General features: G+C 48.8%; 4 protein-coding genes across 4 annotated transcripts; 3 read left to right on the top strand and 1 right to left on the bottom strand.

Annotated features, from left to right (window-relative positions):
• Positions 1-1,246: 1,246 nt before the first annotated feature.
• On the top strand, positions 1,247-3,842 carry DEU56DRAFT_467286 (uncharacterized protein). Its single transcript, XM_041346369.1, has 2 exons — positions 1,247-1,554; positions 1,610-3,842. The coding sequence occupies exons 1-2, from the start codon at positions 1,366-1,368 to the stop codon at positions 3,437-3,439; spliced, it is 2,019 nt and encodes a 672-aa protein (XP_041206255.1). The 5' UTR covers positions 1,247-1,365; the 3' UTR covers positions 3,440-3,842.
• A 1,987-nt stretch (positions 3,843-5,829) lies between these two features.
• DEU56DRAFT_467348 (uncharacterized protein) lies at positions 5,830-6,829 on the top strand. Its single transcript, XM_041346370.1, has 4 exons — positions 5,830-5,841; positions 5,903-6,196; positions 6,244-6,337; positions 6,393-6,829. Exons 2-4 carry the CDS (start codon positions 6,179-6,181, stop codon positions 6,500-6,502), a joined length of 222 nt encoding a protein of 73 aa, XP_041206254.1. The 5' UTR covers positions 5,830-5,841; positions 5,903-6,178; the 3' UTR covers positions 6,503-6,829.
• A 1,575-nt stretch (positions 6,830-8,404) lies between these two features.
• On the top strand, positions 8,405-9,661 carry DEU56DRAFT_467077 (uncharacterized protein). The gene is made up of 7 exons (XM_041346367.1): positions 8,405-8,533; positions 8,592-8,638; positions 8,696-8,709; positions 8,769-8,832; positions 8,889-8,973; positions 9,029-9,052; positions 9,105-9,661. Exons 1-7 carry the CDS (start codon positions 8,435-8,437, stop codon positions 9,549-9,551), a joined length of 780 nt encoding a protein of 259 aa, XP_041206253.1. The 5' UTR covers positions 8,405-8,434; the 3' UTR covers positions 9,552-9,661.
• Positions 9,662-10,936, bottom strand: DEU56DRAFT_467268 (glutathione S-transferase C-terminal-like protein). Its single transcript, XM_041346368.1, has 4 exons — positions 10,561-10,936; positions 10,340-10,511; positions 10,110-10,273; positions 9,662-10,056 (listed from the first exon to the last, which is right to left on the bottom strand). The coding sequence occupies exons 1-4, from the start codon at positions 10,612-10,614 to the stop codon at positions 9,772-9,774; spliced, it is 675 nt and encodes a 224-aa protein (XP_041206252.1). The 5' UTR covers positions 10,615-10,936; the 3' UTR covers positions 9,662-9,771.
• Between the last annotated feature and the right edge of the window lie 127 nt (positions 10,937-11,063).

The raw sequence follows: 11,063 nt of genomic DNA, 5'->3' as shown, positions 1-11,063 counted from the left end.
CTCTAGACCATCTGTGTAAGCAGTATACCCGTCCGTCCGTTTTATACACTTGACAATGACTGCAGGAAATATAGAATTTACACGCTTCCGGAGGCTTGGGCGCGCATGCATGTTTCCGATCTAAATGGTTGACCCTGCCGTTTGTAGAGAAAACCGTTGTCAGGAAGTTTTGTACGGCGGGGAACATCTAATACATCCCATTAGACATCGGAGGACAACTTCCGGCTTGAGTAGCTTGTGCCGTCGGAGGGCATGCATTGTACCGGCGGGCCGGGCACGGAATGCAAGGAAACTCTAAAGGTCAAACCTTGATGGCGGGAGGAGACGGCTCTATCGATCGAGGACCCACTACAACATGCATGACAACGACAACCGACTGCGAGCCTGGACTCCTGCCACTGCACCAGGACCCGCGGCACTTGAAGAGGACCTGCGCAGACCACCCTGCAACCTGCAGTGGTCCATGGGTAAAATGGTTTATCCGAGTTACCTGTTTGTGTTTCCCCAAGGTGCGTAGACCAGAAATGTATCAAACAACAATATTGATGGTGGAGTTCATAATTGAATTAGTCTAAGGCCCGCCTAGCGAGACTTGGCGATGACTAGAAGCAACGATTCTGTAAGCGGTGGCCAGATAAGTGATTCTCAACCGTGTTATAGGTAAGAGTACCGACCAAGCGCACGACCTGTATCTGATCATTCGTGGTAGCTCGTGATAGGGGTCCTTTGGCAGAGAGAGTTGACACTCTCCATTTGTCACCTGCCAGGTAGCTTGACCCCGTTTGACGTCATCAAGGCTGGGCAGGGGTCGCTGGATGACGTGACCTCCAGCTAACATCTCATCCACCTGCTACCGTCACCTAGGCTCGTTAGATGCGTCAACACTGTTGAGGTCCGCAGCCCCATCTCGGTAGTGCGATAGCAATTATCCCTCTGCTCTCAGAGTGCTGCGCTATGGATAGCCTGGGATGGAAACCACGATGCTATGCAAGCTGTCGGTGCCGCAGTACTATAAATATGTGCCTGTGTTACTTTAAGCACCTAGGTATCTAAAATTTGGTGCAAGGTTCTCGTCGAGGCCGCCACCGTGAACGTAGTCCATGTGATTCCTGTGGATCGTGTCTGCGCAGTGCGCGTACGGTGAATAAATTGGACATGTAATTCTGCGGGCACAGTTTTTTCTTGATATCATTGACGGTTACGTGACCAGTGTTTGTCTTGAGCCGTAGTGCCGACGGAGTATGAAGTAATACATAACTGATACGTCGCTGGCAAGCCCTATCAACAAATTCAAGACCTTCTTCCAACTGATCCTTGATGGTCCTTTGAGCGTTCCGGGTTCGCCCTTGCTCGTAAACGACGATCATGTTCTCCAGTTTCTCGTCCTTTTTACCATCCGTTCTCCAACCAAACCAGGAGCAGCGCTCTCACCATTCACTTTCTACACCAAACCAAGACACTCCCGAACCAGATGTCAATTCTCAGCCGGTAGACTACACTGCCGGTGACCCCAAGTCGAAGAAAAAAGACAAGAGGGAGAAACTTGTAAATGAGGTGCGTCTCATGCTATTCTGGTCAGGCTTCGAGGGGCTTAACAATGTATCTATAGACATTCATCGTCGTACGACCTCCACCGAGTAAATCAAACCACCCGCTCAATCTCCAGGTTCAACTTGTACCCCCTCAATCTCGACATGATCGACCTCATGCGACTGTCCAGGCCCTCGACCAATCAGCCCCAGACATAAGTGACTCCACCTCTGACTCCACCGATCTTCGAAGAACGCCTTCTGGCCAGTCAGAAGCGTCTACGACTTCAGGTTACACCTCTGCAACCTCTATATCATCATTCAATTCGTCGTCAACTACGAGCTCAGGACGTCGCATGATCATTCCACTTTACAATCTTCAAGCTCACAACGTCATGACCAATGTTATAGTGGATGCTGGCACTGATGCCAAAGTGGCCAAATTCGCCAAGAGAGGCTTGGAAATACTTGGTCTGGCCATCCTCGAGCCTATCGAAGTCTGGGGCACTGTTGCATTGCCAGGTGGTGCCTTACCGCCGAGTAGCAGCGCACGCACTAGCGTTGACGATTCCAAACGAGAACTAGGCTTGTTCCCTCGACCCCGCACCCACTCCTCGAGCAGTAGGCCCGTTACACCCGATTCTCAATCCACTGCCCTTTCGCTCCCCTCACACACAGACATCCCTCGTAAACCCAGCTTTACCCTTTCCCCCGCTGCTACAGAAGAACCTATAACTAGTAACGCACAGCCCCAGCGCGGAGGCGCCAAAAAGCTGTTCACCAAGATGTTCAAGAAGAAAGATGCGTCTTCCCGAATGCTCGCAGTAGTGCCGACAGCGGCTGTCGAGGTGCAGGGTTTGCAGAGCATAGCTCGTCTCGCAGCTCGTCGATCACATGACATACCACCCCCTTCGAGTTCTCAAGTCGCCGATGTACCTCGTTTTAATGATAACCTCCCACACCCCTCCGTGTCAGGAACTTCGTCCACTGTCATACTTTGTCCTCCTGTCCTTGGAATCCAAGCTTCCCTTTATCCGCCAACATCTCCACCCAAAGGCCGACCTACCAAGTATGTTTGGGTTGTCCGCAAATGGCTGAAGGGCACAGACACGGGCCTTTTGAACGGGATGATGGGTAAATTGAGCGCAAATGGGCGCGGGGATCTCGGTGGAGCCAGTGCTCCGCAGGTGGAGGTGCGTTTTGAGTGGTCGCGAGGATTGAAAAAGGAGAAGGAGCGGGGTAGGAAGTCCCGTACTGATAGGAGGTCACCGGCGCAAGGCCCCGAAAGCGGGAGTGTCAGCCGCCGCGGAAGCGCGGTTGTGACGTCAGAACCTCCATTGTCGAGGTCGGTTCACAAATCGCCGTCTCGTTCGTGTGACCCCCCATCGGGTCCCGATGCTTCGCCAACAAGCCATTGTCGATCAAGGTTCTCGCATCATAGTGCTAGCTCAGATGCTAGCACCAGCATCGAAAGTAGCGCTCACCGTGCGGACGATTCTGGTGACGACAGTGAACCTGAGGATTCAGAGACGCCTTGGACGTGTACTCTCACGGTACAACGGATAGGTCATCCACCATCAATGCACCGTTCCGCAGAGCAGCGAGATCATGTCGTACGACTGAAAGTTGCCACTCTTGCACCGACCCCACACCATCCCAAAGTCGTCGGCCTCCTGAAAGTCCCCTTTCCGTTACCAGACATAGAAGTTGAACGCCTTGCGGTGCACCGTCGTGTGGTTACCACCCAGGGGGTTAACCGAACTGCCTCTAGTTCGGGCGAGTTGACGCTCACCGCTGAGGAGATCAAGGATTCAATTTCATCCACGGCCTTGTGGCTTGTCGTACGAGAGGCATTCGGGGGTGTTGGCCGAGAGCGCAGAAAGGGCGACGGGTGGCGAATCAGAGCCTGATCGCTCCCGGCGCAGAATCATGGCCATTTGCTGCGCTCTGGCCCATGACATCTCTACTCCGACCTACCTTATCTATCTCGCAATATATCCGCCCCCTCACAAGGCATGAATTTATCTTCCTGATTTTTTTGGGTTACGCAAGCAGTTAGTAAAGTACTTCGCACTAATGTCTTTCTCGAACGCGCTTTTGCTCCTTGGTAGCATCTAACTCATCTTCACACCTTCGCTGTCATCTTTTCATCACTAATAGGAAACGCTGAAGTCATGTACATACTTATTATCTGATATTATCTTAGTATCATATGTACTCTCGCCACTGTACCTGATCACGATTATACATCTCGTTACGACTTCATGAATCAGAATCATTGTAGGCAACTGATGATTGGTCGCGTCATATTGGAAAATTTTGATCTCCAACAATAGATTGGCAACAACAGAACACCCACGAGATGATCTGAGATGATGCGTTACAGCGGATGCGCGATCCCCTCGGCGGCTGAGGCGAGCAAAAAAAATCCATCCATGGCACTTGAGACTCGTAATTCCGACATTAAATCAACATTCCCACCTTCGAACCCTCTTCGAACTGGACCCAGATGTAGATTCTTAAGAGGAAAAAGAAATCTTTGTTCCCGGCTTAGACGGACCATGCCTCCGCAGCAGGCAGGTAGCGCTGTACCGCAGGAGGGTTTTGTGTCCGCTGGTGCTGCACCCTAGTGCTATTGTATGCATGCAATGAATATGTACGTTGTCTGGAGTTGAGTGATCCCGCGGCGAGCCAAGCACTCCATGTGCTTGCCCCACATACTATTAACAAAAGCGGTCGATCCCCGTCGTCAGTGCGTTTATCAGATTGTCGCGTGGATCAGATGAATTGCGAAATGGGTCATACCGCGGGGCCGAAATCATTGCCAGCGGCTTCAAAGGGAATGGGGGAATGTGTTTTCTATTGGTTCGAACGACCAGCAGAACAGAAGGGGGAACAGATCGAGAAAAGCACGCAATTACCGTTGTATTGGAAGTTTGCAAGTTAGCGCTGAGGGACCTAATGCACGGCTTACTTACTGCGCGAAGAATCGGACTCGGAGGGAGGGGAGTCAAGGTGGACTATGTATAATTATCGGTGACAAAATGCGACAAGTCAGGTTGAGTAATGATGCGCTACGTTCCAACGCTGGCAGGCGCTGGCCTTTAATAGCCTTTAATGAGGTCGCAACGTGGTTTTAGCTTGGTTACACTCACGACACCGCACGACAGCGAAATAACGGACTATACCAGGCTATACCCTCAGGAGGACTATGTAGTAGCCTGGTCTAGGGTAGCCCTGTGTAGCCCTGTGATGGCGGAGTTTGCAGTGTCCATCGGCGCATCAGAAAGAAATCAATATTAGTACCATACTTTTCCCCGCACTTTTTGGGTTGAACGTAAGTCCCCCCCGATTCCCCTACCGTTCTAGTGCAGATGTGCCTCTTGAATATTGGACATGCCCCTGGTGTTCAGTCATGGATAAGGAGCACTAGTTCGTGACCGGGCACTGCACAGCCCCTGACGGCCGCACCAATGCCTCCGTAATCGGCATCGGCTGGAAGAGGAAATGCTTAACGTTCATATACGTGTTGACGTCTTGTGATGAAAAGGCTTCCCAGAAGAAGCTTGGTTCTATTTGTACCTTAGTAGCGCCTTCCACTAGTACTACTAGTACTGCACTTACTGACTTCAAGGACTCGAGAGCGCTATGAAATCTTTCACCGGGTTGGACGGCGACGACGACACCAACATTTGATCCAGGTAGATATGATTAACGCCCAATTGTCACCACAACGCCACTTACAGAAATTTCATCGTCGAAAAGCTCGTTTTGAAATGGAAACGATACCGGCGTTTCAGAAAACATTGCTCACGATGTTGCTTTCGGGGATAACGGTCCCATGATGATACGTGAGCACTCGTAGGGTCTCAACTCTCGCGATTAGTAGCCTGAATCGTGTCAGCCGGGACCGGGGAATCATATCAAGCTGAGTTAAATCGAGTAACGTGTTTGCTGCCAACTTGGAAGAGCTGTGGAAGTTTGCTTACTAGCAGGTGACTAGACCTGGCATCACGGCATGTCTCCAACTTGAATTGTCAAATTCGTAAGGAGACGATCTGAGATCGCTTGTTCACATTGAATCCCTTCGAACGGTCTTCGACCAACTCGGCAGTTTCTTTAATCTCGGGTATAGATACACCACAACCCTCTCCGTGGCTTGCAGGGATTCGGCATGCCAGTCCTCACCACCCTCGGCTTTTCTGCCTTGATCGGTTTCATCTTCCGGTTCCATGACCTTTCGTTACTTGGTCCATTAACTTCTCATTGGTTGATTGAAGCTTCGTAGAAACAGCCTGGAATCAGGACACATGTACGTCTTCTTGATCGTCTCGTTGGCACGTGGCGTTTTGGGGCAACTCATGATAGCGCAGTCAGATCTTGGGCCTTCTGCTATCTCTTCCCGATGTAGCGTCTGAGTTTTCATACTAGCGCGATATTTAAAATAACAACGCCGAAGCGGCTTCTGGCTATACGGGCTGTACAGCTGGAAATACGTATTTACCCGACTTATACGAGGCTGGTTCTGCGTTAAATTCGCCAGGGATTATCATAAATTGCACCACCTATTCCTACCCCTCCTCTCTACATCGTTCCTCTTCTCTGCTTCTGGTAGACGTCGCTCTTCGTTAAACGATAATACCGTCCTAATGTCAATGTCCTCACATGTACGTGCACACAGTTCGTGCAGCAGTTCCCGTTTGACCCTCCTCAGTCTACTAGTGGTCAATATAATTACAATCCTATGGACGACGACTCAAGTCCACGGGTCCCGCGTAGGACAGCTATGGCTTGTCAGTTTTGTAGAGGTGGTGCTTTTGTGATATAAAGTACCAGTACGCGTACTAAGACTTCTTTGTCAAGGTCGCAAACTAAAATGTGATGGCAGTCGACCTAGTTGTGGTAACTGCAACCGCCGGGGCTATCCCTGCGTCTATACCCCTGTGTATGTGATTTGTTCTCGTTCAGGATAGAACTCCTCTAATGAACTCTTTCTAGCGGGTCGGAACAGCAAAAATAGCCCACATCGCTATACTTCTTACAGGTTGCGTTTGTTCGCCTTACGCAGTTTTCGCTTTCGTGGCTATATCTTTCTTCGTCGCGGAACGTTCTGCCGGCCAATTCCGCTTCTTCAAATCGTACAATGAAAGAGGTCCTGAAGGGGAAAAGTCACCATCACTTTGACATGGACTTATCAGATATACATAGGCTACACCTGAGTAATATGCACGCAGCCTCCTGTTTATAGTATTTGATCAAGCATTTTGTCTATTAAAATTTACTTTTGGTTCTGTTTTACCCACCGAACGCCTGGCGCTGTCTTGCGTCGCCTTAAGAGCATTACTTATAAAAAGCACGATCATTTCGGAAGAATTGCCACGGCATCCATTATGTATTACCGTACCTTCGTAATCTGGAGCGGGAAGGTCACCCAGGAGAACCAGGGAGAATTTAGGTGACACGTTTAAACCACGACATCGTATCGTTGGCCATTCATTTTCATTGTCACAGCAGTGACGGCACCAATCAATGAGACAGATCCCGATAGGCCCGTCGATCGCAAGTTCAACCACTCGGTACGACGGTACTTCATACTTACTCGCGCTTACAGTGGTGTGCGAATGACAACCTGGTTGTAATTTGGTTGTCGTAGTCCGACGACCAAAATTGCGGTGGATTGCGACAGTCGCATGAAACGAAAAGCCGACAGACAGTACTATGCCATGTATAATGCACGACCTTCCGGATCTGGCTCGGGATCTCTCAAGGACCTTGTTCCTTGTCTTGTATCGTAATGAATTGTAACTGCTGTCAATGGGGCATAGTTAGATACCCAACGAAGTTCACTGGGGTATGGTGATTCGAAAGTTTTATTTCGACTCTCTACTTTATACAATTAAAAGTGCCTTTCAAGTTGGATATGTTGATCGAAGCTACACTTTTGATAGAGCTTTACACTCAACTTATGGTTGGCTGGACACGTCAGGTATTAACACCCGGAACCGCTTTTGGCGCTATCCAATAATGAGAGGAACAAGTTATCGGCGCCCCGAGGGGTTCTGTTGATATGGAGGGGTCAACTGAGGGCTTCGAATCTGATGTATGAATCTTTGGCTCTTACAACACGTTATGAACGGGGAACGAAAGTCTGAGCTGTCTGCGAGATCCCCGATGATGGAGGATTTCCTTTTCGAGCACGGTCATTGTCATGACTTTTGCTCAAAATATGATTATCGCAGTCATCGACAAGGCTCTGCGAGGATGTTGTTTGGGTTTGGGCATCTACAGGTCCGAGCTTGAGATCCACAATAACCAAGGTAAGTTAGCTCTCTCAGTCAGCATGCCATGCGATAAACTTGCTATGTTTCGCTGACGAATTTGGAAGTGCAGTGCTGTGAAGCCTATGTCAACCATAAACACGGATCGCATGCCCACATAAGTAGGTCATACAGTTTTGCCATCACGGTTATTTCTGACGAGGTGCGGTGAGAACGGATCGTGGAAGCAGTAGCCACACGAATAAGTACCTCAAATGTTCAGCCAGTCGATAGATGTTCAACATTCATTGACGGAGATAGGCGTGTCTCCGAGCTCGCGAAGAACCTTGTCACGAAGGCCAAGCCGTCAGATGGGTGGGCTGAAGGTTAATAGTGCATCCAGAGGGTAGGGTGGACCAGCCTGCCAACTGAGTGGCGCAAAACTGTTTGCTCAAGGACATAGTCGGAGTGGATACAGGTCTTCTCAGTCTATAGCGAAAACGGTGTGTGAAGTGGGTTTAGAAAACCAATATCCTGCACACCCTGCGCACTCCAAATGGTTGACCGGACAAACGTGGTTTTAAAAATGCATGACGTAACAACTTGAAGTATTCCCAAGCTAATCATGGCACTTTCTCTGATACCGATATGGACCTCCTTGCTGAACATCACCTGCAGGGAACTTCAGCCATATATTATATCCCAAACTTCATCTCTGAAGATGAAGAACGGTATTTGCTGCGAAAGGTGAGTTTTAGCTGGACAAATTGATATCTTAGGCGCGCTCCTTAGCTAGTCTCGTCAGATAGAAGATTCCCCAAAGCAGAAATGGAAGACGTTGAACAATCGTAGGTTTGTAATGCATACTATCGATGCGTGCACGGAGGCTAATTCGTTATTTTTGTTTAGACTACAATTATGGGGTGAGTAAAGTCATCCCACTGGTCGAGATCCCTCACGCAGGTTCCTTTGTTCCATACAGGGGGTGAAGTTCTCCAGAAGAACATTCTGTTTCGCCAGGACTTACCTGCATTCTTGAATGATTTGTGAGTCGTTTATCAAGCTTTGCATAGCCTATCTCAACCATTCGGTCCGATTATAGTCCTGATGTTCTAGGACGTCTCAGATCCCTTGGAGCTTTCAATCAGTCCCCACACAAAGGGCCCAATCACGTTATATTGAATGAAGTGAGATCATCGCATCTCATAAATAACTTCTTACCCTTTCTCACCGTCGTGAAAGTATTATCCAGGACAAGGCATCATGGTACGATCCGAAGCACTGTTTCAAAAACCGATCATTGATGTCCAATTCGAAGCCCCACGCAGACGGTCCCTCATATCACCCAGTCGTCGCAACTATTTCCTTAGGATCACATGCTATCTTTCATTACTATCAATATAAGGATAAAGACAGCTTGAGTGTTGACCCTGGATCAATGGGACGTGGCGTCGATCCAATGCCTATATTGTCATTATTTTTGGAGCCTCGCAGTGTTGTGGTTACGACAGGAGAACTTTACACAGCGCATCTGCATGGCATAAACGAAGTAGCCGCCGACACGTTCACCGGCGATGGTTTCTTGCTTCTTTCAAATGGATCGCACTCACGGATCGGCAATCGTTACATGATTCAAGACAAGGCTGTAGTGGGGATTATTGAATCGGGAGGGACAATCGAGAGGACGACTAGGTACAGTCTTACTTGCCGCGATGTCGAGAAAGTAGCAAGTGGGAGGATAGCAGGTTTCGTCAGTCGAACTTGACTTCTTCGGTGGCTTATCTTTCATAGGGATGGTATCTCCACGTTTAAGCCCAAATCTTTCAAGAACACAAATAGCTTACATTCTTATGTTACGACAGTCATTCTGGTACCTGATTCAGAAGGAGGTCTCGAGCGAGGTATAGTATATTATTTGATTACAGAAGACGCTTCCCTTCCTTTCCCCTTCTTTCCCTCTTTCCCGCATAATCACACGCAAGAGTCTACTCAGCTTTCTTGGGTGTTAGGGGCACTTCAACAAAGTTTACTGCCCCGAGGATGTCCTTGATGCGAGGATCAGCTGTCACCTTCGCATAGTGTGCGAAGATGTTCGGGTAGAGTGCTCGTTCAGCAGCACCAAGTGTCACTATGGCAGCGCGTTGGATCACAGCAGCCAAAACGATATCTGCCAGGGTAATCTCGTCATTGATGAGGAATTCATGAAGGTTGATTTTCTGTTCGAGGAACTTGAGCGAGCGTTGTTGACGAGCAACCAAACCATCGTGGATCTGTAAAGTGTTGGTGTGAGTCATTGAATTCCTGCGTACAAAGGACGACTGACGTGTTCATCGTAGGCCTTCTCTGGGAAGAAGCCCTCTATCATTTGGAATATGATGTCGGTGTATGCATTGATCTCGTGCTCCGCAAAGTGAATCCACTGGTCAATAAGTGCAGCATCTTTGACACTGTGGCCAAGAAGCCCAGACTCAGGGGCCAAGGAGGCAACTAGTTACACAACGGCGTACGGTAAGAAGTGTCTGTATAATAAATTATGAAATACGACACACTGACCATAACGTGCAATGGCGGCTCCCTCTATAAGTGCGGTCCCATCCTTGTCCTCAAAGGTAGGCATTTTTGCAAGGGGGAATTTGGCAAGGAATTCAGGTGACCTGTTGGTGACACCGAATCGAAAAAGTTCAAACTTCACTTCAAGGCCTGCGATAGCAGCAGCGCTCAATATCTGGATTGTATTCAGTCAGTAGAACTCTGCAAAACAAAACCGAACTGACACATTTAGTTTGACGTTGAAAAGGAGCGCCCCAGAGAGTACCGATAGGAGCCATTGGGATAGATAAGAGCACTTGCAAGACGTTCTGAGAGTAATGAAGAGGACTTGTGAGTATTATTTTGTCCAACAGCCTCTTATACTAGCTGCTACGTAGGCTCAAAGGGGTTCCCGAGTGTCGTCCCTGCCAGCGAAGAGCTTTACTCGGCCGTGGCCTGTGCTTTGTAACAACACGCTCAGCCAGCGAAAATAAAGGGCTTAAACCAGCATTTGTCGCTGGCATACTCCCTGGCTTCCACATGTGTTGCTAACCTCAGCATGCATATATGTTCCAGAAGTGAACGTGCGGGGATTGTCAGGGACCGGAGTCAGTAGTTTGAATACTTGACAAGTGGACATCACAGATCAGGACCGCCTTCGAATGATTAAGTACTTTGTTCAACCGTAAGCAAGCATAAGAAGGGAAAAGATACCTTTTAAATTTAGATCTGAATATGTCTATGTATG

Source organism: Suillus clintonianus (genome assembly GCF_016758775.1).
Source record: "Suillus clintonianus strain FC179 chromosome Unknown DEU56scaffold_59, whole genome shotgun sequence".
Lineage (NCBI taxonomy): Eukaryota > Fungi > Basidiomycota > Agaricomycetes > Boletales > Suillaceae > Suillus > Suillus clintonianus.
This window is presented reverse-complemented; position numbering and strand designations above follow the sequence as displayed.

Bases quoted from the DNA above. Each gene is read 5' to 3' on its own strand.
- DEU56DRAFT_467286 (XM_041346369.1), top strand. From the start codon at position 1,366: ATGTTCTCCAGTTTCTCGTCCTTTTTACCATCCGTTCTCCAACCAAAC. The intron at 1,555-1,609 runs GTGCGTCTCATG...ATGTATCTATAG, and splicing joins GGGAGAAACTTGTAAATGAG to ACATTCATCGTCGTACGACC.
- DEU56DRAFT_467348 (XM_041346370.1), top strand. The intron at 6,338-6,392 runs GTGGTGCTTTTG...TTCTTTGTCAAG, and splicing joins GGCTTGTCAGTTTTGTAGAG to GTCGCAAACTAAAATGTGAT.
- DEU56DRAFT_467077 (XM_041346367.1), top strand. From the start codon at position 8,435: ATGGACCTCCTTGCTGAACATCACCTGCAGGGAACTTCAGCCATATAT. The intron at 8,833-8,888 runs GTGAGTCGTTTA...GTCCGATTATAG, and splicing joins CCTGCATTCTTGAATGATTT to TCCTGATGTTCTAGGACGTC. The intron at 8,974-9,028 runs GTGAGATCATCG...CCGTCGTGAAAG, and splicing joins ATCACGTTATATTGAATGAA to TATTATCCAGGACAAGGCAT.
- DEU56DRAFT_467268 (XM_041346368.1), bottom strand. From the start codon at position 10,614: ATGGCTCCTATCGGTACTCTCTGGGGCGCTCCTTTTCAACGTCAAACT. The intron at 10,512-10,560 runs GTCAGTTCGGTT...AATACAATCCAG, and splicing joins TTCAACGTCAAACTAAATGT to ATATTGAGCGCTGCTGCTAT. The intron at 10,057-10,109 runs GTCAGTCGTCCT...AACACTTTACAG, and splicing joins AGAAGGCCTACGATGAACAC to ATCCACGATGGTTTGGTTGC.